Below are 27,367 nucleotides of genomic sequence, written 5' to 3' on the forward strand. Positions count from 1 at the left end.
GAAAAATAGACCCAAATGTTTCATGCTCAAAGAACAAGTTTCATTCAGGCCATATGGCAAAACAAAACCAAAAATTTACATAGAAACATTGAATTTCTATGAAATAAATGGATGACAGGAACTATAAGGAGAAATGTCAATACATGTGACAGAATTCAATCGAATTTGAGTACAAAATTTTGTGTGGCAAATCCAAATCATTTTCAAGATATTAAATAATCGTAATATTCACATCATCTTTTCGCACGAAAATAATTATGCAATTATTTTCATGTGAAAAGATATTAAATAGTTGTAATATTCACATCATCCTCTACTTGCTAGGCAAGGAAAATTACTTTTACCATTACTATAAAGGATAAAAGTTGGGCATCACTCCAAGTCTCTATCCCTACCATCCCCTATTGAAGTGACCCCCTTGTCCTCCCCTTACCACCCTCTACATCGGGCACAACAACTAGCTCTAGAAAAGCTGGTAGGGTGGCCAACCCTCTCCCTAATATAAAAATTGACATGAGAAAATTAAGACAATTCTCGTGATTTTACAAAACTTCTCCTCCTAAAAATAATGATGGGCAGGGCAAATTTGATTTTAGGGTTTTTTCCTTTCGAACAACTTAACTCATTGGGAAAAAAATTAGCTTTTCAACGCGTTAAGGTTTTTTTTTTTTTTTTTTAACTAAAAATAAAACAAAAAAATTTAACGCAGTAGAAACTAGAAAGCCAGTTTCCCCCCCCCCCACACCCACCCACCCACCCACCCACCCAACCAACCAAAAAAAATGCATTAGAAAGCTAGTTTTTCATATTAACCTCCACCGGTTTTCCTCTATAATTTTTAGTTTCTCGAAGAAGTTGGCAACTCATATAGCATAAAATGAATTATTAGTCAATACATCATGTAAGGTTTACCCCCCCCCCCAAAATAAACACCAAATAAGGAATCCATGGTTGGGACACTTAGGTTGTGTTTGGTATGCATTTTCAAAATGCACTATAGGTTGGGAACACAATATGCAACTATAATTGAATCCCATAATGTGTCAGAGAATACGAACAAGCCTTTTTCCCATTACACATTCTAGTTCTTTATTCATGAAAAGGGTATCACTGTAATTCTATTTGTGGTGTTTTAGAACAAATGTAAAATAGTATTTTCCAAACAATAACTAACAACAGGTTAACACAATTTGGTGTCAGATAATGCAAACAAGCCTGTTTTACGTTTGTTCATATATAGACTCCACAACCCAATCAAGGAAACCCCTTAATTTTATTGACCCTAGTATAGAAATAAATTATTTATCGAAGATCCTTAATAGATTACGTCCGCCATTACAGAGTAGACAACCCCTCTTCTTCAATTCTATGTTTTTCTCGTTGATCTCTTCATTCAAGTCAGTAGTAGACAACCCCTCTTCTTCCTTGAAATCCAAGCAACACGAGACATGAGAGTGAAGGTAATCTAAACCCTATAAAATAGCTCATGTGTGAGACCGGATTTCAGACTTGTGGAGGTGACCACCGTGGTCTTAATAGCGTCGGTGAGGGTTCCACCAGAGATATGGCCTAAACAAAATTTGCACCCTGCCTCTGTTGGGGCGGTGTTGTAGGAAAGGTTGCCATTCTCATCGTTTTTTATCAAAAGGTTGCAGGAGCAAGGTGGGGGCAAAGTTGCAGGAAAGGGGATGCAAAAGAAGAAGGGTAAAAGGGTCATCTCACAAGGACACGGGGTTAGTTTGGGAATTATGAAAAATATTACTAAGCCACGTCAACACTTAGTAGATAGACGCTAATGGTAAGGGCATAATAGTAAATTTTGCAAAATAGAGGGGGGCAGAGTGTAATTAGGGAAAATGCAAGGGAGGAAGGTATAATTAGGCCATAATACATGGGGGTATGTAATTTTCCCTTGTTTTTAATATAGTAATATTTATTTTGAAAAATATTTTCAAAATGTTTTGGGTCCAATCACGATCACAAAATATCTTAATAGATGTAAAATGGAACCGGGCCTTGGGCCTAGTCCATGGCGCTCACAAGGGGCAGCAACCCCAACCCGAGCAAAGGGAGAGAATCAATGACCAACTCTCTCCCCCCTTCCTAGTCACTAGTCCGAGCGTGAGTCCGATAAGGGGTGGCCTTAGGGTTTTGGTTATATATATATTTATCTTCTAACCCAAGGGCCATAATACTGGAAACCAAATTTATCCTCTTTCTCTTGCACTCAAAGTATCTGTGTTTTCTGTGAAATTCCATCTGTTCCTAAGAATTTGTAGTGTGGAGTTCTCTTTGGAGAAGCCTTTCAAGATATTTGGAGATTGAAGAAGATTGTTTGTGGTGCTCGTCATCAGAAGCTTGGTTATTGATCTCTCTTCCGTTGTCTTCTCATATTCGTTCAAATAAGATCCAAACCGAATATATTTGGATCATCAATCAATTGATCTAATAATAGGCATATCCAATGAATTAGAGGTTTGGTAGTGAATAAATTACCTAATTTATAAGTCATTATGTGATATTGTATAGTAGCAAGTCTGATTTCCAATTAATAAGATTAATTACGAATATCTATGGAGTAAATGATATTAAATTACTTAATTAGTAATTATGTCAAAATTTATTTAATTAGATTAAAAATATTATAAGGTAATTAGATTGTGTAAATATCCGTTTTTGATTTTATTTCATCCTTCATTTTAGTAGCACTTTTGGAATAGGAAACACACCACATATAGGAATTGGAATTGCAATCACACAAAAACTACAAATCCCAAGAAGTTGGATTTTATAAAAAGAGGGGAGGAGGAGGCTTTTCCTCCCTCGTAGTGGCATGGTGAGTGAGGGTTTGAAAAACCCTAGAAGAGAGTTTGCTTCTAACGTTGCTCTAGTGTGGAATAACTATAATCTAGAAAACGATTTACATTTTAGGGCTCATAAACCCTCTCCCGAAATTAATTGAAGAAAATAAAACAGAGATTGTATTTCGGTTCCCATGTCATTTACCCGGTTCAAACTCGGCAAAACCCATCCGCGTCGAGACGGAAAATAGCAGCTCAACTTCTCTTCCTGTTCTGTCCGATACAGGAGTCCCGTTCCGAGGACACTGTCCGGCCGTCCCACCAAACTTTTCTATCGACCATCGACCACCCTCCCTACGGCACCGGTAATGTCGACAGTTAAGATGTTGCGTCGTTGTAAGATCAAGTCTAAACTCGAGCTCCGATGAATTTCACAGATTTGGCGCTGAAAGTCGTTGAGATACCATAATTACGGTCAAAGTCAGGCCGGGCTACAGCCTTCACATTTAAGTACAGAGCTTTCAGTTTTGGTTTAATGGTGGTGTCTCGAGGTTTGGAACGAGACTAGGTTTCACATCCGAGTCATAACGGTAGGTTTGAAACATTTTAAGTACAGTTGTCAAAGGGCAAAATACAGCTGTCATGCATTAAAGCACGTGACTTTTATATTGACTATATAACCCTGCTTTAACTTTTGTGTTTTGGGGGTTTTAACAACTTATTTACTTTTGGCTTTGGGCTTCTGAAATCCCTCCCAGAGTATTATGCCCTTCAAGCTTTAGGTATTTGGTTGCAACTATTTATTTCTCAAACTTTGCCCTAGAACTGAAAATGTTTGGAAATTTTGTTCTGATGATTGCATTTGCATGGGCATTTGAAGTGCTGCATGTAAATAGATGTTTCTTTCTTCTACAAATGCTCCCAGTATTTTGCAACATTTCTTGTTTATTGTAATTTTGTTATTTTGATTCTGAGACCAGCTTGAGTTATTGGAATCTTCCTTTGATATTCTATATTTTCAATATTCTTGATTCTGAGATCAGCTTGGAGTTATTGGAATATTCCTTTGGTATTCTATAATTTCAATATTCCTCTGGGTTTGGCTTCTTTTGTTTACATCTTCTCACTGGGGTTGTCTTGTTTTAGTTTTAGTTTCTATGTGGAGTGAGTTTGTTCATTCCTTGCATGTTGAAGCTTATGACGTCACTATTTATGGAAGTTAAGATAATACGGTTAAATGTAGTTGGTTGTTGAGATTGTTGTGAATTAGGATTTCTCCATTTATTTTGTTTTGTTGGTGCAATGTGAGTTTAGTTTTGGGTGTCTTGATAGTTGGCTCTGTTTTGAAAGCTGAATTGGAGAGCTTCTGAAAATCTAGAGCCTAAGCCATTTGGCTTGCTATTATGAGATACCCATCTGATGCTTGATGCTTCTCCCCCATTTGCCTCGAAAGATGACCCTCTTAGGTTCTTCTATTTGGCCGATCGGGTACACCTTCTGGCTGTAAACATGTATACCATTTCATTTTCAGTGTTGGTTTACAAGCTTTTTTGGATTATACTGGTAGCATGATGAATTTGATCTCGGTTGTTTGGCCGATGAAGTTGTCATGGTAATTTTGGTTCTCCATCTTTTCCCTTTTGACAATGGCTTCGGTTACTGCAAGCGCCTTCATGTTCTTAGGGTTCAAGACTTTGTCTATGGGGAGCAGTGTTATTGTTCCCATTGTTAGAATCCAACATGGATATCATCATCTATCCAGTATTTGGATGTCTAGTGGGTGATTGTTCTCATCTAATAACTTTGATTACAGAGAACAATGATAGGTTGATGATCGAATCATTAATTGGTTTAGTGGTTCCTTCCCCAACCCAAACCACTTAGTTCACACTTGACCCTGTTTTCAAGCAATAGGAAGAGCCTATGCTCATTTTTCTCGCAGTGAGAAGTTTTTAGGGCATTATTCTTGATTCAGTGATTACGTCCATAAATTACTTTATACTCATTTACTGCCTTCCTAATGATCTGGTTTTTCTGATCTAACGTTGTTTTGTTTAGTAAACACTTTTGGTTCTCTTAGGTTTTCCTCCCCTCCCCCTCCCCCACCCCCCCCCCCCCCCAAATTTTTTTTTATTCAATTGCTTACGGCTTTTTCCATTTCAGGCCCCAGGATGAGCTTTACAGATTTCATAGATTTGAGTAGTGACGATGAGGTTGGAGAGACAGGTACGAAAGCCATTAAACAAGAGCAGGGTTCAGAGACAGGTGCGAAAGCTATTAAACAAGAGCAGGATTCAGTTAAGAGTATGAATCACCTAAAAGAGTGCTCTAAAGCCAAACAAATCCAGCATCAGAAACACAATATTCATAGTACAAGACAAGACTCTGTAGAGAACAGAAGTTCAAGTGCTTTAAATGGTGGTCAGTGTGTAGAGAACAGAACTTCAAGCGTTTTAAATGCTGGTTCTATACTGGATCGAGGGGGTTCTCCAACTGATGGCTCCAGCCTTTCTTCGGCATCACCTGGATGTTCTGTGTCACTTCGTCGGCAGTTTTGGAAAGCTGGGGACTATGACATCAAGCAGTCTTCTAAAACATTATTTCAGAGTATTCAGCTATTAACTACTATAGCATAATTTACATGCCTATGGTTTTTCACTTCTTATGTTCACCTGCATTCCTCTCTGAAATAGTTATCAATTAAGTGGGCTTTAATGAACATTCCGTTATAACCTGGAAAAGACTGCTTACACATTGTGCCATACTGATAAGCTGTAAGCTTTTCAGGTCATAAGTTCAAATGGTCCTGATAGACACACAGTAGCCGAGGAGTTACTGGGATTCTAGGAAGAGTGGTTTAGTAGAATATTAATGTTTGTAGTTGAAGAAATTGTATATAATACATATAAAGCCGTAGTTCTTATATAATTATAGATAATATTAAGTTATGACCTACTGGGCTGTGCTTCTTTCCTATTACTTTCATCTTTCGTTTTTCCATTTTCACGTAGCATGTATCATCGCATTTTCATCCCTTTTCTCCCCTCTTCATTACCCTTTTTATTTAGACCTCAGATTTACCTACCTTGCTTTGTTCGGATCCATGTAGCCCACCCCATTAAGTTGGGATAAGGTTGAGTTTGTTGTTGTTAAATATTAAGGTATAATCGAAGTGGATATCATTAAAGCGGATACATCAATATCCGATTATCATCTGGATATCAAAGGATATCCGAATTCATATCCGATATCTTATTATCTGAATAAATGGATATGAATTCAAATTGAATCCGTATTTTCAACTATAAGGGCAGGCCTTGGTTTGACGGTGAGGTTGCTCCATTGTGACCAAGTGGTCACGGGTTTGAGTCTGGAAACAGCCTCTCTGCGAAAGCAGGGTTAAGGCTATGTATATTATGACCCTCCCCAGATCCCACAGTAGCGGGAGCCTCGTGCACTGGGTATATCCTTTTTTATTTTTGACTATCCATTTACGTCTCTATCTCTTGTCTCTTGACTGTTACCTCTCTTCTCTTGGGCATGCAGGTGGGAAAAATCATTTACGGGTTCATCCGAAGTTTCTTCACTCAAATGCAACTTCACACAAGTGGGCTTTTGGTGGTATGTGAAAGCTTGTATAAGTCATTTCCTTCACTATATCTTGAATTGACCATTTCACTTGTTGCATTTCATGTCAGCTTCCATTTTTTTTTTTACCGTCTCCTTGTTACCTTTGTTTGCAGCCATAGCTGAGCTTCTTGATAATGCAATTGATGAGGTTTGTTATTTGTTCTTAATGATCTCTTTGTTGTTCCCCTCCCCTCTGTTCTAAGATCCTTATTTCTTTGCGCCACTTGCAAAAATAGAAAATGTAGAAAATCTAGACAAGACAATATTTGTTTTCTTTGTCCATTGAAATATTTAACTTTAGAGGAAGTCTATGCTGCCAGTTGGGTAGGTTGCATGGACAATCTAAAAGCATTTTAACAGTTCGCACATACTGGGTTACATAGCCCCGCTTAGTAGGTCCTGGAACCCTTATTTGGGTTGATGATTCTAATGACCTATTTTGACTTTCTTTTAGATGGAACCCTTTTTTTTAAAGAAATAAATGATGGAACAGTTGTATCCTGGCTCTCGAGCATTTAGTGCACAGACTATGCTGTTGACACTCCTCACCAATGACTGACTTCATGCCTTAGATATTCACTCTGCATTTCTTTTCTTCTATGAGCTATTCCTTGTTCTTTCACTATTTTTTTGTTTTTCTTTTTTCTACCTAGTTAGTATTTCCTTAGGATTTTAGTCAAGCTCCTGTTGCTTACTTCAGCTGTATGAATATCCTTTTATGTTTTGCAATTAATGTTGGTTGCATGGAATAGATACAAAATGGGGCTACCTTTGTCATTGTTGATAAAATCTCAAATCCACGAGATGGAAGTCCAGCTTTGCTAATTCGAGGTAGCCTTCTATCTTTTAGAAGTTGTTACTAATAGAAATATGGTCAATGTAAAATAGAAGAACTCATTTAGCTAATTTTGTGGTTAACACATCTTTTATCTGAATCTTGCTCATCTGATCACTTGTGATATGCAATGATTAGATGATGGAGGAGGGATGGATCCAGATTCAATGCGTCGGTGTATGAGCTTTGGCTTTTCAGAAAAGAAATCAAAATCTGCCATTGGACAGTGTATGGATCCTATGCTGTTGCTCATGCATTTTCTTCTGATTTTTGTTTCCATTATGTTAATTGGTTGCCTTGTAGCATTACAGATGGAAATGGCTTCAAGACAAGCACTATGAGACTTGGTGCGGATGTTATTGTCTTCAGCCGACACAAGAATGAGAGGTTTCCATTATAAGGACATTTTCAATTGGATTTTCAGTTGATTTTCTAATCTTTATCTTTCTTGGCTTTATTTCATAATTTGAATCATTTCAGCTCTGAAAAATGTACACGTGTATGTTCTATTATTATTAGTAAGTGATAATTTTACCAGCTTTAAGCCTTCTTCTTCTTAGGCAAGGTTTTAGGTCTCGGTTTCGCCCCTGGTTTCGCCAGGCCACGAAACCAAGTTCTGCCGAGATCAAGTTAGTGTATTTTTTCCCATCTTGACTCGGTGGTGGGTTTCGGTGGCCATATAGCCAAGATGGCAAGATAGGTCCTGAAACTTGACATCCACCCTGTTTTAGGCCTTCTAAAAACAATGGAAACTTGACATCCATGTTTATTGCCGAGATATTTTGCTATGACATAATGGTCTCCCTTAGTTGACTCTGTTAAGTTGTATTTAGTTTGGGGCTTTTTGGCCTCTTGTGGTTTCGGGGTTCTCCCCTTGTAATTTGTAAAGGCTTGGCCTTGTTTTTTTTGTTCCTCCCCTCTTCTTTCCTTTGGTATTGAATTATTTATTCATCCCAAAAAAAAAAAAAAAAAAAAAAAAAAACAATGGAAACATTATTTTTTACAAATTCAAACACAAAAATGGTACTTTGACTTTGGACCCTAGGTTGGTAGTGTACGGCGTAGTGAGCTCTACTCTAGGATATTCCACACAATATTTAGAACACATATAATTTAAGTAGAGGTGTAAAACAACTTGATTAAGCATTAGGAATTAAAAAAATAGCAAACCATAAACCATGCATCATATTCATAATCATACATGGTGATGGTTTGACGGTTTGTCAATAATTGTTTTAGAAACTTGGAAAGAGACATAGGTTAAACAAATACAAGTGTAAGTGTGTAACAAGTCCTACCATACCGATTGAGAGTATCTAGAACTAAAACGATTGTCGGGCTGGGTCATTAAAAAAATGAATCATTTTATTTTACAGAAAAATAATTCGGTCTCTGTGAGGTCGTAGATCGGCCAATGGTGTCCAACATATATTAAATTGAGTTCCAAACAATTAGTATAAACTTTTTTTTGCAAGGAAAACATTTTATTTTACAGAAAAATAAATAAATATTTTAGAAACAGAATAATAATTCGGCATCCGTCAATCCATAGATCAGTGGACATTGTATTACATATAAAAACTAGGGTAACTTACACGTCATCCCCTGGTTTTCGAACGAAACTCAAATCACCCCTTGGTTTTTGAAAATACTCATCCGTCCCCCTCTATTGGACCCCTGTATTACAAATTAGTCCTTACCGTTAGTTTTATGTTGATGTCAGCCAATTAAATAAATTTAAATCCCTAAACTACCCTTGACCAGAGTTGATTTACGATTTTACCCTTGTAACCTAAAACCCCAAATTCTATCTTCTTCCTCACACCACTCTATTCCTCACCTGCAACTCACTCTCAAGCTGAACTTCATTGGAGAGAAGAAAGAGAGTAAAGAGAAGAAATTACAAGGAGCTGCTAGCCCGACAAGGGAGAGCACCTCGAGCTGCGGGAATCGGTCAAAGCTAACCGGAATATCAGCGGAGAAGTTGTTGCCGGTGAGATCAAGGTGAAGGAGATTTGAAATGTCGGAGAGGGTTCTGAAACTAAGATGAGTTTTGTGGCTTTTATGTTTCTTGCTCCCTCTTTTAGTCTACTTTTTCATTTTATGCTTGTCCTATGTCTTCCACAACTTTGACGGATTTGGGGCTTCTCAAGTGGGTTTCTTATTCTTTACTGATTTGAGTGTTTTAGCTGCCACATATGTGGAATTGTGAATCGAGAAAGAAGATACCCATCTTCACAGAACCAAACGAAAGCTTTTGTTCTTAAATTTTTTAACTGTTTTCCAGTCAGGTTTTAGTACTTTCTCTGTGAAATGTTTCTTTGATTGCAGGTCTTAAAGATTTGGGCAAATTTCATGGACACCCCCTCTAATTATTCAATATGTCACGGACTTACCATACTTTGAAAAATTATCACAGTCACCTCTTACTTTATGATTTTATTTCAACTTAGTCCACTTTGTTAGGTCTGTGCAGGTAAGTTGCGGTTAACTCTTTTATAATGGCAAAATTACCCTTACCACAGGATGAAGTTCCCATAATACCCTTAAGAATAAAACTCCAATACAAATCATTATCTTCATCTTCTTCAATCTGATGGTGGGGCTTCTTCTTCTTCTTTCTCGTCTTGCAACCCCTTTCCTGCAACTCCATCCCCACGGCCCACCCTGCTCCTTCAACCTTGTATCCCTTTTATAATCCACCTAACCCAAAACCGAACCAGCAATCATCTCTACCTACCTCTTCAACCTGCGTGCGAGAGGGTGAAAGACTGCAAACAGAGCACACAAGAAGCACAGGAAGCATGGTCACTGTGAAATTTCAGGCGATTATGAGAGAAGGAAAGAGAAGAAATCCAAGCGAAGGCCAAACAAGCGCCTCTCAAGATTGGACGATGATATCAGTAGTGATGACTATGAGAGTGGGTCTGAGGAAGATCTTAGGAAGAAGCGATTTCACAAGAGGAGGCATAGGCACCCTAGTTCAAGGTCTGATGCAGAGTTGAGTAATGAGAGTGAGGGAGAGCATGCTGGGAAAAGATCGGAGACACCTTCTATTGACAAAGAAATAGAAAATATTTATGCGTTGGTTTTGTTGTTTCTGTTTTTTTTTTTTTTCTTGGTGGAATAATTTCATTTTGGGTATTTTTCTTGATGTGGATAACAGTTGCAGTTAAGACATAGACATCAATTGAATTTGGGTTTATTCTTCCTCCACCTTAATTATTCCTTTATCGTTGAAATGTGATTCGTTATTATACACCAAAGTAACCTTGGTTCTTTCAACATGCTCCATTTCATTAAAAAAACCATTACCATTAGTCAATTATCTTGTTAAAATGGAGATGTCAGTCTACTTATTAATTCTTTAGTTCATCCATTGCACAATTGATCAGAGTATGCATGAGAAGCAAGGATTTTCAACTTGGATTCGAGGATCAAATAGGTCTGTGATGGAATTGCTCTCAAGAACCCTATAATCGGCCCCTCAAATGTGAATACCTAACAATCCAATCCCAAAAACCCTAGAAATGGCTGCTCTGGAATGCCCTGAATAGAAATCAGTTATGGCTGATTCCAATTCGACGGATCTGATTGAGTTTTTGAAACAGTGGTGAGAAGGCATTTATGTATACACGAGCAACACCGTTATTTGACAGTATTAGATCTTTTTGGAAAGAGCAGGATGTCCTTTGCCCTTAAGAACCTCTTATGTTCCAGTCACTTCTGTGATCTGTTCAACAATAATATGAATCAGGTCCGATTTTGAAGTCTGGCAGGCTCGAACCTGACTTCCACTGGGTCCTCCGGCAAGGCGAAAAGTCTCGAACCTGGAGAGGCCTCGCGAAGTTGCAGATCCAGAGAGGAGAGAGCGGTCCAATTTTGAAGAGATTTTCACCGAGATACTACGATCCGAGAAGAACTTCTCCGACAAGAAAGCGTACACAGGTTGCAGATCTAGAGAGGAGGGAGGAATTGTCCGATTTTGAACTCCGGCAGGCTCTCGTCCCTCTCGCACACAGGTTGCAGAGGAGGTAGGTAGAGAGGAGAGACAGAAGAAAAGCTTTGTTTTGAAATGGAATGAGTGTTTTTTATTTAAATAACTAAGTGGGTAAAATAGAAATTTTAATTTTGGTTGCTAACTGTGCTTAACGTCAGGGGGAAGGTTGCCATTTTGACCAAGTTTGGTAAGTCCTTGACATATTGAATACTTAGAGGGGGTGTCCGTGAAATTTGCCCTAAAGATTTTTGTTGATGATGTTTCTGCAACTCGGACAGATTGGAATTTTGGAGATAGGAGAGACGAACCCTCTGTGGAAGTTCCACTTCTTGTTTTTCATATTGGGAATCCTTTATGGAACTATGGAAGTTCCTTTGTTCGTCTGTGGAGAGATGAACCCTCTGTGGAAGTTCCTCTTCTGGAATGTGGTTCGACCTTTCTTCGTATTGTATGGACCACAGGGCTAGGGAGAAGCAGAGGCTGCAGCGGTGGCGGAGCAGCCAACGGAGTTGCAGGGAAGGGGTGGGGTATTTTAGGTTGAAGATGAAGGAAGGGTGGTATTGTAAATTTAATGCTAATGTTTTAGTACAAGGGTGAAATAGTCCTTGCACACCAATAACTACCAACAGACTAACACCGTTATTGTAGAGGGGGACGGATGAGTATTTTCAAAAACCAGGGGGTGACGTGTAATTTACCCTAAAAACTACGTAGTCAACAAATAAGTATTGATCATGTTTCCATGAACAAAAGCACCAAAACTCTCTCTTGATGTTGAAGCTTCAATCTTGAATCTCCAAGCTTTAATCTTCAGTTGAAGTGAGTTTTGCCAAAAAAAAAGCACCAAAACCCTCATCTCTAAGTGTTTTTCCTTCACAACAGAGCGAGAGAGGCGAGATTTCGAGTTGAAATTGAAATCTCGTCGAGAGGATGCCTTTTTATAGATTGGTTTTAGTTCAGAATCAGAGTGAGGAGAATGATTGGTTTGTCAATAATAACAGAGGCCCACTTTATTTATAACGATGAGAATTACAACCCCAAAGGCAAACTATTCCATTAGGGAAAAATAATAAAATATGAAAAACCCTAATGTAAAGAGAAATTATTCCAATCCCATGGTTCTCAACACTCCCCCTTAAGTTGGTGCGAAGATATCGAACATTCCCAACTTGGAAATTAGTGGGTGGAGGACTTAGAATTTAAGCCCTTGGTAAAGACATCGGCCAATTGATCACTAATACTGACATAAGGGATGCAGCTAATTCCTTGCTCCAGCTTCTCTTTGATGAAATGTCTATCAATCTCAACATGTTTAGTCCTGTCATGTTGAACCGGATTGTGGGCAATGCTCATAGAAGATTTGTTGCACAATATAGGCGCATAAGGTTATCACTGAAAATTCCCAAATCCCCCAATAAACTCTTAAGCCACAAAAGCTCGCAGATCCCTTGTGCCATAGCATGAAATTCAGCTTTTGCATTGAAGTGGGAGACAACAACCTGTTTTTTGCTATGCCATGTAACAAGATTTCGACCAAGGAAGGAGCAATAACCTGAGGTGGATCTCCTATCATCGATGGATCCAGCCCAGTCAGCATCGGTGAAAATTTCCAACTTCGAGTGACCATTACGGGAAAAACGAATTCCCTTTCCTGGGGCAGATTTCAAGTATGTCAGGATCTGATGAACTGCATCAAGATGAGATGTCTTGGGATCATGGAGGTATCTACTAACAATGCCCACAACCTAGCTATATCCAATCTGGTATGAGATAAATAAATCAGCTTTCCCACTAGTCTCTGGTATTGTTCCTTGTCAACTGAGTCACCCATACCTGCACATAACTGATGGTTGACCTCGATGGGAGAATCGGCAGGTTTGCATCCCAACATACCAGTGTCTTGTAGAAGATCCAAGACATATTTTCGTTGAGAGATGAAAATACCCTTGTCCGACCTTGTAACTTTAATCCCTAGAAAATACCGAAGAGGACCTAAGTCCTTGGTTTCAAACTCCTTTGCAAGTAGGGTCTTCAAATGGGAAATCTCAGCATTACTATTCCCAATTATAACAATATCGTTGACATAGACAATGAGGGCAGTGACTTGAGAACCACTCCTTTTGACGAACAAAGTATGATCAGCTTGACTTTGTTTGTACCCAAATTTCTACATAGCCTTTAGGAACCGGCCAAACCATGCCTTGGGCGATTGCTTGAGACCATACAGGGATTTTCTCAACTTGCAAACACAACTAGCAGCAAATGGAAAAGAAAAACCAGGAGGTGGATCCATGTAGACTTCCTCTTCCAGGTCTAAGAATGCATTTTTGACGTCTAACTGTTGAAGGTCCCATCCTAAATTAGCTGCACATGATAGTATGGCTCGGACTGAATTCATCTTTGCTAAAGGGGTAAAGGCTTCTTCATAATCGATCCCATAGGTTTGGGTGAATCCCTTCGCAACCAAATGAGCCTTGTATCTGTCAATCGTCCCATCTGATTTCTGCTTGATTGTGAACACCCATTTAGAACCAACCAATTTCTTCCCTGCAAGGCGAGAACAAGCTCCTAGGTACCATTTTTGTCTAAAGCCCGCATCTCTTCTTCCATGGCAGCTTTCCATTTTGGATCTGTAATGGCATCTTTCCAATCTTGTGGGATAGACACAAAAGACAAGGAGGAGACAAAAGCCCTACAGGAGGGAGACAAGTCCTCATAAGAAACAAAGTGAGAAATGGGATGTTGAGTACATGATCTAACACCTTTTCTGAGAGCAATGGGGTGGGATGAAGGCTTCTCAGGACAGCTTGTTAACAGGCAGAAGAGTTGCTTTGTGGTGGGGGACAGGGCCACAACGGCAACGGCTAGGATGGTGGGCATAGTTACTGGATTCCCTGGGAGGACCCTTCCCATCACGTACTTGGGGGCGCCCCTCTATTCAGGTAGGCTTAAAATTTGTTACTTTGATGGGCTAGTGGAGAAAATCAGGAGCAGAGTGGCGGGCTGGAAGGGGAGGCTTTTGTCGGCAGGGGGGAGAGTAACGTTGCTTAGGCATGTGCTCGCTTCAATGCCTATTCATGTCCTCTCCACCCTTGATCCCCCTAAGGCGGTCTTTCGGAAGATATATGGGATCTTGGCTAGCTTTCTTTGGGGTAGCTCTGAATGGGGCAATCGCAGACACTGGGTGAATTGGCAAAAGGTGTGCAGGCCCCAGGAGGAAGGAGGGCTTGGAATTCGGCTGCTTGAGGACGTGGGCCTCTCCCTCAGGCTTAAAGGCCTGTGGAAAGCTGTGTCAGAACAGTCGCTATGGGGCAGGTTCTTCAGGGCCAAATATTTTAAAGGCTTGCATCCGACGCTTGTAGGGCTACAAAGAACTGGTTCCAAAACTTGACGTAATGTGTTGGTGCTCAAGGGATTCATGTTGGAAAGATCAAGGTGGCTGCTAGGGGAGGGCAAGGTGCTCTTTTGGCTTGATAACTGGGTGGGAGTAGGGCCCTTGATTGATTTCGTTGATAACGCCATGCTGGTTGACTTGGATCTGTGTGTGAAGGATGCGTTGGACAAGGAAGGGAACTGGAGGGAGGACATTATTGGCAGCATTGATTCTGACGCTGTTCGGGACAGAATTTTCCGGGGGAATTTTGTGCTCTCTATCAGGGAGGATGTTATGGTTTGGTCCTCGGCCAGCGACGAGTGCTTCTCTACTAGGTCGGTTTGGCATGAGATCCAGCAGGGTTATCCTAGGGTTCCCTTTGCCAAATGGATATGGAATCAAGTGCTGCCCACTAAAATGGCGTTCTTCTCTTGGCAACTCCTCACAGGTAGGATTCCCACGGATGACTCCCTCATGGCACTGGGTATTCCCCTAGCATCCAGGTGCAATTGTTGCGGCCAGGCAAGGAAGGAAACAACAGATCATGTCCTTGGTGTGGGTGTAGTGGCGGTAAAGGTCTGGCTCTTCTTTTCTAGGCTTCTTGACATCCCTTTTCTACCCTCTCAGGATGTTAGGAGTCGGGTGGGGCTGTGGCATGAGGCAGCAGGATGTGGAAGCCTCAGTGATTATATAATAGGGATTATGCCTGCTTTGATATGTTGGGTGCTTTGGAAGGAGAGGAACAATAGGAGGCATGGGGAGAGGCGGCGTGCTGCAAGAACAATTATTGAGCGTGTTAGAAGCTGGGTCAAGGAAGTGCCCTTGCCTTCCAAAATTGGGAGGCAGGGGTCTGTCAGGAACAATTTAATATTGCAATGGTTCGGCATTTTGGCCCCTCCAGTGAAGCTGATATGTCCACGTCCCATCTACTGGTGCCCTCCCATACGATCGGTTAAGCTGAATGTGGATGGAGCATGCAAAGGAAACCCTGGCCGGGGAGGAGGAGGGGGAGTGATCAGGGACAGGAATGGAGAGGTGCTGGTAGCGTTTGCTAATTTTTACGGTGACTGCACTAACTCTTTAGCAGAGCTCAGAGCCTTGAGAGATGGGTTGCGGCTGTGCCAGGATCTCCAGTTGATAGAGGTGGTGGTTAACTCTGATTCAGCCAACACAGTCAGAATGGTAACTCAGAAGAAGTGCATACTCTGGAAGGGTTGGTACTGGTTCAATGAAGCTTTGGAGCTGATCACCACGACACATGCTCAAGTGGCCTTTGCGTTTCGCGAAAGCAACAGAGCTACGGATTGGATGGCTAATCATGCCTGTGAGTTGGGCTCCTCGGTCATGTACCTTTAGGGCAGGTTGCCAGGTGGGAACTTTGCAGGCATCATTCGAGAGGACAAGGCAAGAATGCCTTGCTTTAGGTTTTAATGTGCAGTTCCTTCTGTAAAGGGAGTGGGATTTCCCCATCTGAGGGTTGAGAGTGTGGTAAGCATTGGGCTGAGGTAAGGCGGTATGCCCCCCTCTTGTATTCTTTGATTTTTGATTGGATTTGAATAAAAGCTAGGGGCTGCCCCGGGTCCCAGATAAGTTCGGGTAAAAAATAAAAAATAAAAAAATGGGGTGGTTATCATGTAAACAAGTAGTAGAATCAGGTAGATTATCATTAGTAGGAGAATCATTACCTAATGGAGGAGGCGCCACTGGTGGGTTGTTTAAGGTCCCTTGCTTCTTGGATTTTGTCCGAGTGTAGGTCATGAGTTCATGAGGAGCAGGAATAATTGCATCTGTATTTTCAGTGATAGGCTCCCCCTGACTCGATTTCCGTAGAAACAATGGGAAAATCACTATCAAAACCATAGGACTAGAAGGATATAGTACCTCTTCTTCCTCAAGAGTCTCTCCCTGAAGAGGTGTCGTGAAATATGGTTCAGATTCATGAAAGGTGACATCCATTGTGACACAGAGACGACGTGTAGGAGGGTGATAACATTTGTAACCCTTTTGAAAGGCCGAATAACCAAGAAATATGCACCGAAGGGCACGAGGATCCAACTTGGAACATTAAATTGAGTACAAATCATAGTATGAAAAGTTTTAAAGCATGTAAAAGCATCGGATTTGTGATGGAGAAAATAAACCCATGTAAGACGAGTACAGTTATCAATGAAAGTAATGAACCATCGACATCCATTGCGATCAACGGACTTAGAGGGACCCCCAAATATCAGAATGTATAACAAAAAATGGAACATCACTGTTACTGTCACTAATAGGGTAAGAATTCCTTGTGTGTTTGGCAAACTCACACACATCACAATATAATTGTTCTAAACCACAAATCCTAACTAAATCAGGAAACATAGAACGTAAAATATGAAATGAAGGATGGCCCAAGCAGCGATGCCAATAAACGAGCTTTGTCGAAGGGCTATCAGAACGGAGAATATGAGCGGAATAGGGCACCGGAACCGTTGGTGGAAAATCCAAGAAATAGAGACCATCACGGACCCGACCATACCCAATCGTTGTGCCCGTCACCAGATCCTGAAACAAACAATGGGTGGAGAAAAAGTGAACAGAATAGTTCAGGATCACAAGTGCGATGATAAATAGATAAATGATTGGCACATAACTTGGGAACATGTAAAAATTGGAAAGAGTAATATTGGAATCACAAGAAACTGAACCTTTACCAGAGATGGAAGACATGGACCCATTGGCAACATGCAACTTATCCCGCCTAGAACAAGGAGAATAGGTACGAAATACCGTGGAGTCACTCGTCATATGGTCAGTAGCACCAGAGTTTAGTAACCAAAAAGGACCAGTGGAGGAAACATGATACCTGATTGTGCAAAGTTAGAAACAGGAGAAGGTGAACTAGTAGTCATTTGAGTCACCAATTTTTGGAGAGCTGCCATTTGATCCGCAGAGAAAGGGGCCATGGTAGATGCAGGGCTGGTGTCAAACGTCTCAGTTAGGTGAGCTTGGGAGCGTGCCAGCCGGTTTAGGGTTGCGTCCATTTTTGGGACGCCCATGAAGCTTCCAAAATGTTTCCAGTGTATGAATAAGCCGACCACAGTAGTCACATTTGACAGGTTCACGAGCAGGAGCTTAGGAGGGATCCACATGGAGAGATGTAGGGGTCATTGTGAGCAGAGCAGATCGAATCGGAACAGTAGAGGGCATCATAACAATGCGGCGATGTTCCTTTGATTGAACAAGGTTGTAAGCCTGAAGCATGGTTCGAGAACTCGCGAGATCTCGCCGAGTTTCTCTGTATTTCAAAAAACCGAGTCGATACTCCATACGCATTATATTTTTACATTTTCTCGGCGAAATCTCGGTATCGTCTCAACCCATGCAGCTGACCCCTATTTTGAATATTTTTTCCTGATTTTTTACACTATAAGTTTACAATTTCTCGAGATCTCGGTATCGTGTCTAGATATGGTTTTGACCCATTTTTTAACCCCTTTTAACCCATCTACCCCATTTTATAAAAGAAGCTACATGGACAGATCACATTTTATGTAACAAATTCAGAGAACATTGATGTAATGTACTTTTTATTTGAATGTTTTGATTGCTAATTTGCTATGTATTTCTAAATTATGTGTAGAGTAGGTTGTTTTAGTATGACTCGTCGTCTACCAACCTATGGTCCAAATTGAAACTCTTATTTGGACTTGTTTTTTGGGAAATCTGGGCATGCCATTGTGTTTAAATGGCTTGAAATAGGCTGAAAACCAAGTTTCAGACCTAAAATATGTGTAAAACCCACCGAGTCGGGGGTCCGAGTAAAAAAAAAATAAATACAATAACTCGCCGAGATCTCGACTCGTCTCGGTTTTTGGCTGGGCTGAGATGCCTCCGAGACCCGAGTTTTAGAACCTTGGCCTGAAGTAGAGTACGGAATGTCTCACGCCCTAAAATCTGCACACGAACTTGATCATATTCAGGGTTGAGACCAATCAGAAAGTCATATATAGGCTTTTGGCAGTGTAATAAGCAGTGAGAGAGAGTTCCTTCCAGGCAGTGTTACGAACTTGGCGGTGAATCTCATAAATTTGGGCATAGTTCCCTGACTGTGAGAAGGTTTGGCGAACAACATCCCACAGGTCCTTGGCTGAATTAAATAGAACAAAACTCGGGTTAACAGAAGGATCCATGAAGTTGATCAGGAAAGACATTACTAAGGCATCGTTGGAAGACCATGTGATAGCTGCTGTAGGCTTAGTAGGCTTTAGAGTGGTTCTTGTAACAAGTCCATCGTAGCTGTGTCTGCGAAGAGTGAGAAAGCATGCGCGAGACCAAGTGAGATAGTTTGGACCAGTTTATTTGAGAGGGCGGCTGAAGCGAATTAGAGTGCCCAATAGAGGAACCATTACGCCCAAGAGAGGGCGTGGAGTTGTTGCTTGTAGAGGTCACATTGGCATTGTCATCGCCCATGGTGAATAGACCAGAGCAAGGGCGCAACGGTGATGCCGGAACAAAGAGAGCTGCCACAAAGGGGGAGTAGCGATCGAGGATTGCAACCAAAGAACGATGGCGTGAAGAGGAGGGCCGACGGATGAGAGGCGTGGCGACTACAGTCATGGCGGTATCAACGCCGGACAGGAAAGGGGCTAGCAGAGAGGGGCGTGGTGATCTGGTATTGTGACGGCAACACCGGTAGAAGCTAGTCGGCGATAGAGGTGTGACGATGTGGGAGTCGCAGCGGAGCAGGGCACAACGACGGGGTGCAGTGACAACACCGACAGAGGAGGGCCGACGGTGGAGGCGCAGCGACGTGGGTCACGGCTGCAGCATTGACCAAAGGAAAGGGCTGGCGGTAGAGACACGACGACTTGGGTCGCGGTGGAGGACGGCACGATGACGTGGGTCGGGCGGTAACACCGGTAGAGGAGGGTTGGAGGTGAAGGTAGCGGCGGAAGGGTGCGGTGATCGAGACACATAAGGGAAAGACACTTAGATGTGTATGGTGTGGTGATCGTCTACCCTGTTGGACTAGGAGGCTCAGCCTCCAAGGTAGAGGCGGCGGTGGAACAGAAAGCAATGCGAAAAGAAAACCAAAAATAATTTTTAGGGTTCCGTGCTCTGATACCAAGTTCAGAATCAGAGTGAGGAGAATAATTGGCTTGTCAATAATGATAGAGGCCGACTTTATTTATAATGAGAATTACAACCCCAAGGGCAAACTAGCCCATTAGGGAAAGATAATAAAATAAGAAAAACCCTAATCTAAAGAAAAAGTATTCCAATTCCACGGTTCTCAACAATTTTTGACTGAGTCGAACTGAGAACGAGATATACCACGAAATCTCAGCGAGATACCAAGATCTTGCACAATCCTATATCGCCTACCGTCTCGTCTTAAGACTTCACAAAACCGAGATATTTTCTAGATCTCGTACCATGTTCTTAGGCAAAAGGTTTTTGTATGGACAATTGTGATGTTATATGGCAATTTACTTGGTTGCCATTTCTTTCTTCTGGTTCTTTTTCAAAATTAATTGGTCTAAAGTTTCATTCATGGCTCTTCTGCACGGGACACATATTTTGTGGATAGGTAGACCCCTTGCTCCCATGCTGACATGTAAAGTTTCCAGCCCAAATGGAGTTTTCCAAGTGGCAAAATAGGGCTTCGAAAAATCCAGGAAATGGGAGAGTGCACTGTACTGGTCAAAGTACAGTACACATGCATGGAAATATAGTTGAATTTGAGTCTGAAATTTGACAATGTGGCTATCCAGACCGTCCCCTGTCTATCCAAGAACTCGAAATTGCCAAATCATCATGCCACATGGCAGAATTAGGGGTCCTGTGGAGAAAAGCTAGCGGCTAACTAATAACCCAAAGTCTGGGTTATGAACCAACACATGATCTAGAACCGAAGGTTTAGTAGTCAAATTAGAGAGATATCCAGCAATATTACAAGGTAATTCAGATCTAGTCCAGATTCCAATTGGGTGGCCAAAAGAGTCATACTTTGAGGAATATTTCAGCAAACGTAGATGTCAATCCATTGGTTAGATTTGATATCAAGTGGTTACCAAAATAGCCAGTTGCTGAAAACAATAAATTAGATTTAGAAACTACTGAAATTGGCAACTAAACCAAGGGAAAATTTAGAAAGATAGAATGGATTTAGTAACTAAGGAAGCAAATTAGTAAGAATGAAATTATAAACTAGCTGAAAATTTAGAAATCAAAGTGAAATAAACAGCTGCAGGACTCAAGGGTATGCAATGGACTGCCATCATGGGTAATCTATGAGGGTGTAACGGAGTCTAGTTCATTATTAGATTCTGGCCTGCCCTTGAGAAAAACAACTCAGCAATAGTTAGAGGACAGAATAATACTAGAGAGATCAGAATAGAAAAGTAAAGAGTATGCATATTAAAGGAGAAACAGAATCTGAACACGTAAAAGAAGAAGAACAGACAAGTGAGAAGAAAGGTATGGACTAGGTCTCCCACCTAGAACTCGACCAGCATCTCACCAGTCCTCTTGTCCTCGCACCAAGGTTGCTATTGCTTCTCGCACGAGAAGTCATACATCACACAGAAATTGACAAGCAAATAGCTATACTTTTGTCGAAATCGTGGGGGGTAGTATGATCCCCATCTCCTTTATTTATAACCTTGCAACACCAACAATACAAGAATATAGTAATTCTTCATGCTCAAGCAACAGAGTTATGGAGAAAATAGAAGGCTTCTAGACTACCTGCTAAAATAGTACATAATAATAATCCTGTATAGGTCTTAAGTCACTAATATTTGGGCTCATTCAGAAGCAAGAGAGTTCTGAGAAAACACAATAGAATGCTTCTAGACTGCTTATAAAATTACAACTAACACTAAGTCACTAATCTCGTATAGGCCTTAAATCCCTAATATTTGGGATTACAAAATTGGCCTTGTACAATTAAAAACTCAAAAATACTAAGCCCATGGCCTATATAACCCATTGAGCATTCAAAATTAAGTCTAATGTGATCAAATCTTGAATCATAGGTTTAATTTGACCTGCGAAACTGAACCAAACCCAAAATAATAGGCCCATCTTCTCTTATTGCTGAAATTCTGCATCAAAAGCCTCCCTACTCTGGACTGTATAAAGGCAAAATGGCCAATTTAAAAGTAGTAAAAGTACGTAACCTGTGTCATGTGAAACGAAACCCTCTTCTTGGCTCATTGTTAAGGTTTGTCACAATGAGCCATCTAATGAGTTCTCTTCAAAAAGGAAAGATTGATGAATTGACGTAGACTATGCTCTGATGCTAGTGTATGTAGTGTAAAGCTGATTCTTATAGCATGGGAAATGGTGCTACACTAGTGGTTAATGCATTGTTATGTTGTATTAAACATTTGAATTTAAAATCTCTTGACAGCCATGTTTCTTTTATATGTATTGGGAACCACCAAATAACACAATGGTCCAACCATCTAGTTCAAAGTTCAAACAAGTTGAGTGATCAGATTGTTTGAAATGATTATCCCTTGGCCAGTCAATAATTTTTTAAAAGTGAAAACATAGAGATATATTAGGTAATGCATCATATTTGTTATGCCAATCGGGATTTTCGTCTTAGAGATTATCTGCGATATGCAAGAACATACAATCTATGGTGTAGTTGTACAAGGGCTACCTAATCTTTGCCTTTATATATTACATGCTACATTATATTTAATAGAAACACCACTAACTAGACCCTATAACGTATGGCTTGAGTATTGGGTTGGGTGGGGGCTCACAATACTGAGCCTGTCCCTCTTCTTAATTTCTTATCATGTAAATATTTAATGAACAAAATTGTCAGTAATTGCTCCCTTACCCCCTTTGGTTCAATTCATGCATGTTAGGGGAATAAAAAAGATAAAAAACTCATCCCCAAAAAAGAAGGTGATTCTGCTATGTTTGACTTCAGACGCATCTCCCTGTGCAACCTCTTTTTCAAGTTCATTGCCAAAGTCCTTGCAAACAGGTTGCAGTTGGTGGTTGTTTCTCTCGTTAGTGTCAACCAATCTGCTTTCATCACCGATAGAAGTATCTCGGATAATGTCCTCTACAATGATTTGCCAAAGGCTTCGACAGAAAGCTCACTCTCCTGCTGCGTTCATTAAGATTGACATCCACAAGGCCGACTCCTTGAAGATGGCCTTGCCTCTAGTTTTTGTCAATTGGATCTTCCACTGTATCTCCTCTTTGTGCTTCTCCATGTTTGTCAAAAGGTAGTCTGGCTGCCTACTTTGCCTCTGCTGTGGGTATTCTATTGGGCTGTCCGCTCTCCCCATTCATCTTCTCCTTAGCCCTTGAAGTCCTCTCCAGAAATATCTAATCTTATATGGACCAACAACTTTTTACCCCCATTTCTAAGTGCAAGGCCCTTCAATTATCCCACCTTGCTTTTGCTGATTACCTCATGATCTTCTTTAAAGTGAATATTGTTTTGATCGAGACTATTGTGTCCTGTTTGCACCATTTTGACTGGTTTTCGGGCCTCCGAATCAATCTCTAGAAATTTCAGTTGTTTTTAGCTCTGATCTGGATAAGGCTACTTTCATTTAGAAGACTGGTTTCTCCCTAGGCCTCCTCTTGATTAAGAACTTGGGGTTGCCTTTGATCCCAGCTAGGTTGACAGCTTATCATAGCCATGGTTTAAAGTATCGGTCCGTATCGTATCAACCAATATGTATCAATACCGATAAGTCTCTTTTTTTTTTTATTTTTTTTTTTTAATGGTCTATCTCGGATGGTTTCGAAATGTATCGGCCGATATGGGGCGATACGATACGACCGATACAGATCGATACCGACGATATGTCCGGTGAAGGGTTTTGTGGGTGCTTTAATACGTATCGGCTGATACGACTCGATATTGTTGTATGGTCAGGCACTTCTGCCGGCCTTTTCAGCTCTAAATCAGCTTGATACTTCATCAGAGCTCGTGGCCCTCTGTCTCCTGACTCAAGATTGTTTGGTTCAAGGGTAACATCCCCCCCCCCCCCAATCACAGCTTCATCATTTGGCGGGCCCTCTCCAATTGCCACTCAACACAGTCATTTCTCATTCATTGCCACATTCCTGTCTCCACTTCTTGCTGCCTTGTTGGAACGCTATGGATGATGTGGATCACTTCTTTTTTGCCTGCCCCTTCTCCTCAGCAGTTTCGAAAGGGCTCCTGGGTAAATGCTGGCCAAGAAGAAGAAGAATACTTCCATTACTGAGAGAATGGATCTGGGTGGATATGAGTTATGTCAGCAAGTCAATCTGGGCATCGGTGGTGAGCTTGCCTATGGTGCCGCCATCAATCATATTTTGAATTTTGATGAGGGTCTCCAAAAATGGTCCTCTAGCTCTAGATCCTTTGAGCAGATTTGGAAGTCCATCTCCTTTGATGTCAGTAGTAAGCTATCTTTGGTCTCCCTCTGTGGTGTAGATGATTCCCCAAGGGAACATTCTTATTGTTGTATCTTGGGGCTTGCTCATCTTCTTACTACAGCCCTTTGTCCCCCTCTCCTTGGTGGTTGGGTTTTGCTTTGCTTTGTATTGTTCTCCTGTAATGTTTCTTCTCTTTCCTCTATTAGAGGGGCTCCTTGTATCTCTTTCTTCTTTTGATAATGAATTCTTTATCCACCAAGGAAAAAACAAAGAGGTAAAATTGGAGTAAAGCGTAAAATCTTTGTATATCTATTCATTTTGTTGGGTGGTTTATACATTCGGAGCCGAGTAATTTTTTATGCAAATTGACTTGGTTAGTTGGTTGAGTCCTAAAGTTTCAATGATTCTAAAATCTTGCAATTGACCGGGGACATTGATTTTTTAGGTAGGGCTTGTTAAATGTGGCTATTGAAATGTTATGGCATCTCTTCCTTTATGTATTTTTCCCTTTTTCCATCTTTGCAAAACATTTTGACTGTCTTCTGAGAACAATTTGGAAAATGTAAAAGATCCCTGACTTGCTAACCTGAAAATGGTTTTTTTTATTGAAACATTAGTCTTTTATAATATTTTTCTATTTTCAGTTAAGCTTCATGATCCTCATTGTGGCCTTTTTGTTGATCAGGATATTTACTCAAAGTATTGGCCTCCTCTCTTATACTTTCTTGAGACAAATGGGTTATGACAGAATAGTGGTACCTATGGTAAATCTGGCATCAGAGCTCCTTGTTACTTTAAAAGTTGGGTCTATCCTTTTGTGGACTCATTTTAACTGCTGTCAATTCATTGAGTTTTGCATTTTGGAAGTTTATATTAATGACTAGGTAATGCATTGTTGTCAGTAGTATTGTGTGGTAGTCATCATGTGTAAATGAAATGCAATCACAAGTGAAGAAACATGCTAATGTGAAGTAAGATTCTAAAAGAGACTGTCAGTGTTGACTTTGCTCCCCACAGAAGTGCATTTTGTGGAAGTTTATGGAAGTCCATGGAAGTACTGTAAAATACAAAAGCCCATGGAAGTGGTGGAGTAATATGGTTCTGATATATAAACCAGTACCAACAGAATTCCAGAATCAAGAGAAATTAGACATAATTAAATCAACAAGTCAGATCAACAGATCTTCCTGGTCGAGTGCTTCTCTTTATGCTTAGAATAGTTGCTGAAAATATCAGCCAGATCCGGAGGATGGATCTGATTATATAAACAAGTTTTAGTGGGAGCGTCAAGATTTGCATGTGCATTACCAGCAATGATATTTGGGCTATATAGGTTTGTCTGTAGAAACGTCATAATTTCCTTTTAGATTGGATGATGGATCATTCTCTTTTAATTGTTAACGCTATGAGTAAGCACTTTGTAGAAATACAACATAAACTGCTAGGCAGGGAATACTCATAAAAAGTACTTTATGGGATGTAGGTGGATTATGAGTTCAACCCATCAATTGGAACATTAGGAACCTTACCTCGCTATGGTGGAGAGCATCTCACATCCAATCTGTCCATGCTGCTGCAGTGGTCTCCATATACAACAGAAGCGGAGCTGCTGAGCCAAGTAAGTTGTGTAAAATGGCTTATTCTATATTTGTATTTTGGTTTGATCCATTGTTGTCAAGGCATAGGTAAACCAAGGCGGTGGGTGCCTGGGTGGCTAGGTGCCAAGGCAACAAGGCACCTAGGTGACCCCTGCATGCTATGCATCATTTATGCCATAATGAAATTTATAGCGTTTTAATGCAATATAATCAATTTATTGTAGATGTATCAATGCAATATGATATAATTATGCTAGTGATCAAGAGAAAACCCACATATAATAAACAAAGTATAGGCTAAAATATAAGCCCAGTCATCAAAAAACAAAGCAGTAAACTAAGAGCATAATAACATATAATATAGAAACGAATTACTGAGCATGCAAGTATATATTATACTTTGTTTTGGTTTTATTTTTTTTCCTAACATGCATGAGTCCATGCATTTTAATGTGTCAAAGCTCTGTACACAAGCCAATAAAACAGTCAGATGAAGAATCATTTTGATATAGCACAAAAAATAATAACAATATCAGCTCAACAGCAAAGTGTCTGCCCAGGTCACAAGGCGGGAAAAAGCGTCCAAGGCAACACCTAGGCAAGTAGGCAACCAAGAATTAGGCACCTTTCGTGCATCGATAAAGGCAACATCACGCCTTGTTGCTTAGGCGGCGCCTTGACAACTTTGGTTTGATCTTCATATATGTATGATGATTGAACCATATCTCTTATTTCTTCTCAAGGCAATATGCATGTATACTTCCATATTCCCGCTTCCCCCTCTGATGCAGATAAAATACATAATTGGACTTATTTTAGTGGTAGTAAGCCTTGGGTTAGGTTATATATGTGTTAGGCCTTTAGTCCAATGGGTTTTTGTTGAAATATTTGGTCCGGTTCTCTTGTTGGAGTATGTAACATATCTAGGTTCATTATGCACATGTTAAATATGCTAGATAAGGATTGAGTCATCCTTAGCTAGCATTCCATCTTTGTAATCATCTCAAATTATAAATAAAGTGGTGGCCTTTGTCACTATGACAAGCCAATCTCAACTCTCTTCTCCGCTCCTCTAAATTCTTCTGTTTTCTTTGTAATAGACCACTTGCACCTTCTCTTCATCTGGAAAGGGATTCTGTCAAAATGTTGGCCTCGAAGTCAGCGGATCCTCCCTTTCTAGGGAGAGTGGATTTGGGTGGATATGACCTTTGGTGGTTAGTTGGTCTGTGATGTTGTGGGTAAGCTGGCATTTGGTGCTGCCATCAATCACATATGGATGCCTGGATGGAGTGTAATCTCAGAAAATGGTTTTCTAGATCCAGGTCCTTCCAGCAGATTTGAGACTCCATAGCCTTTGATATTATAAGCAAGCTTTCTTCTTTTTCCTCCAGCTGTGTTGATTCCCCAATGAATATGCATATTGTTGTATACTGGGGTCTTCCCCCTCCCTTCTGCAGCCCTCAGTGTAGGGGGTTTTACTTTGCTTGTTTTGGTTTGTTCTGTAATTTTTTCTTCTCCCCCATAGAAGAAGAATTAGAGCAATATGCACTATTTTAGATAGCTCTTGCAGTGCTCTCCCTTCTGCAGCCCTCTAAGTTGGCTTAATATCATGCAGTGCTCTCCCATGATGCACTATTTTTTTTCCCCCTTCCCTGGGTCCTTTCTCATGATGCTTGATGAATCAATTGTTTTTGCATCTCCTATTTTTGGATATATATATATTTGTACATATTTATT

General features: G+C 40.6%; 1 protein-coding gene and 1 long non-coding RNA gene across 16 annotated transcripts in view; both read left to right on the forward strand.

Moving 5' to 3' along the window:
* Positions 1–3,321: 3,321 nt before the first annotated feature.
* LOC122671765 (protein MICRORCHIDIA 6) overlaps positions 3,322–27,367 on the forward strand; it is a 77,644-nt gene continuing 53,598 nt past the window's right edge. For 13 of the 15 annotated variants that reach the window (XR_006334381.1, XR_006334383.1, XR_006334382.1 and 10 more), the window contains exons 1-9: positions 3,322–3,352; positions 4,965–5,408; positions 6,348–6,422; positions 6,545–6,579; positions 7,184–7,262; positions 7,405–7,494; positions 7,578–7,653; positions 24,718–24,796; positions 25,516–25,650. Coding sequence is in view for 6 of the 15 variants with exons in the window: in XM_043869187.1 (XP_043725122.1) it covers positions 3,337–3,352; positions 4,965–5,408; positions 6,348–6,422; positions 6,545–6,579; positions 7,184–7,262; positions 7,405–7,494; positions 7,578–7,653; positions 24,718–24,796; positions 25,516–25,650 (1,029 nt within the window). In the remaining 9 variants the exon portion in view is untranslated. The remainder of the gene's footprint in view (positions 3,353–4,964; positions 5,409–6,347; positions 6,423–6,544; positions 6,580–7,183; positions 7,263–7,404; positions 7,495–7,577; positions 7,654–24,717; positions 24,797–25,515; positions 25,651–27,367) is intronic. The other 2 variants (XM_043869189.1, XM_043869190.1) reach the window with 2 other exon arrangements.
* On the forward strand, positions 10,038–12,235 carry LOC122671766. The gene is made up of 3 exons (XR_006334390.1): positions 10,038–10,266; positions 12,081–12,089; positions 12,222–12,235. It is a non-coding gene; the product is annotated as an uncharacterized LOC122671766 (long non-coding RNA).

Source organism: Telopea speciosissima, chromosome 8 (assembly GCF_018873765.1).
Source record: "Telopea speciosissima isolate NSW1024214 ecotype Mountain lineage chromosome 8, Tspe_v1, whole genome shotgun sequence".
Taxonomy (NCBI): Eukaryota; Viridiplantae; Streptophyta; class Magnoliopsida; order Proteales; family Proteaceae; genus Telopea; species Telopea speciosissima.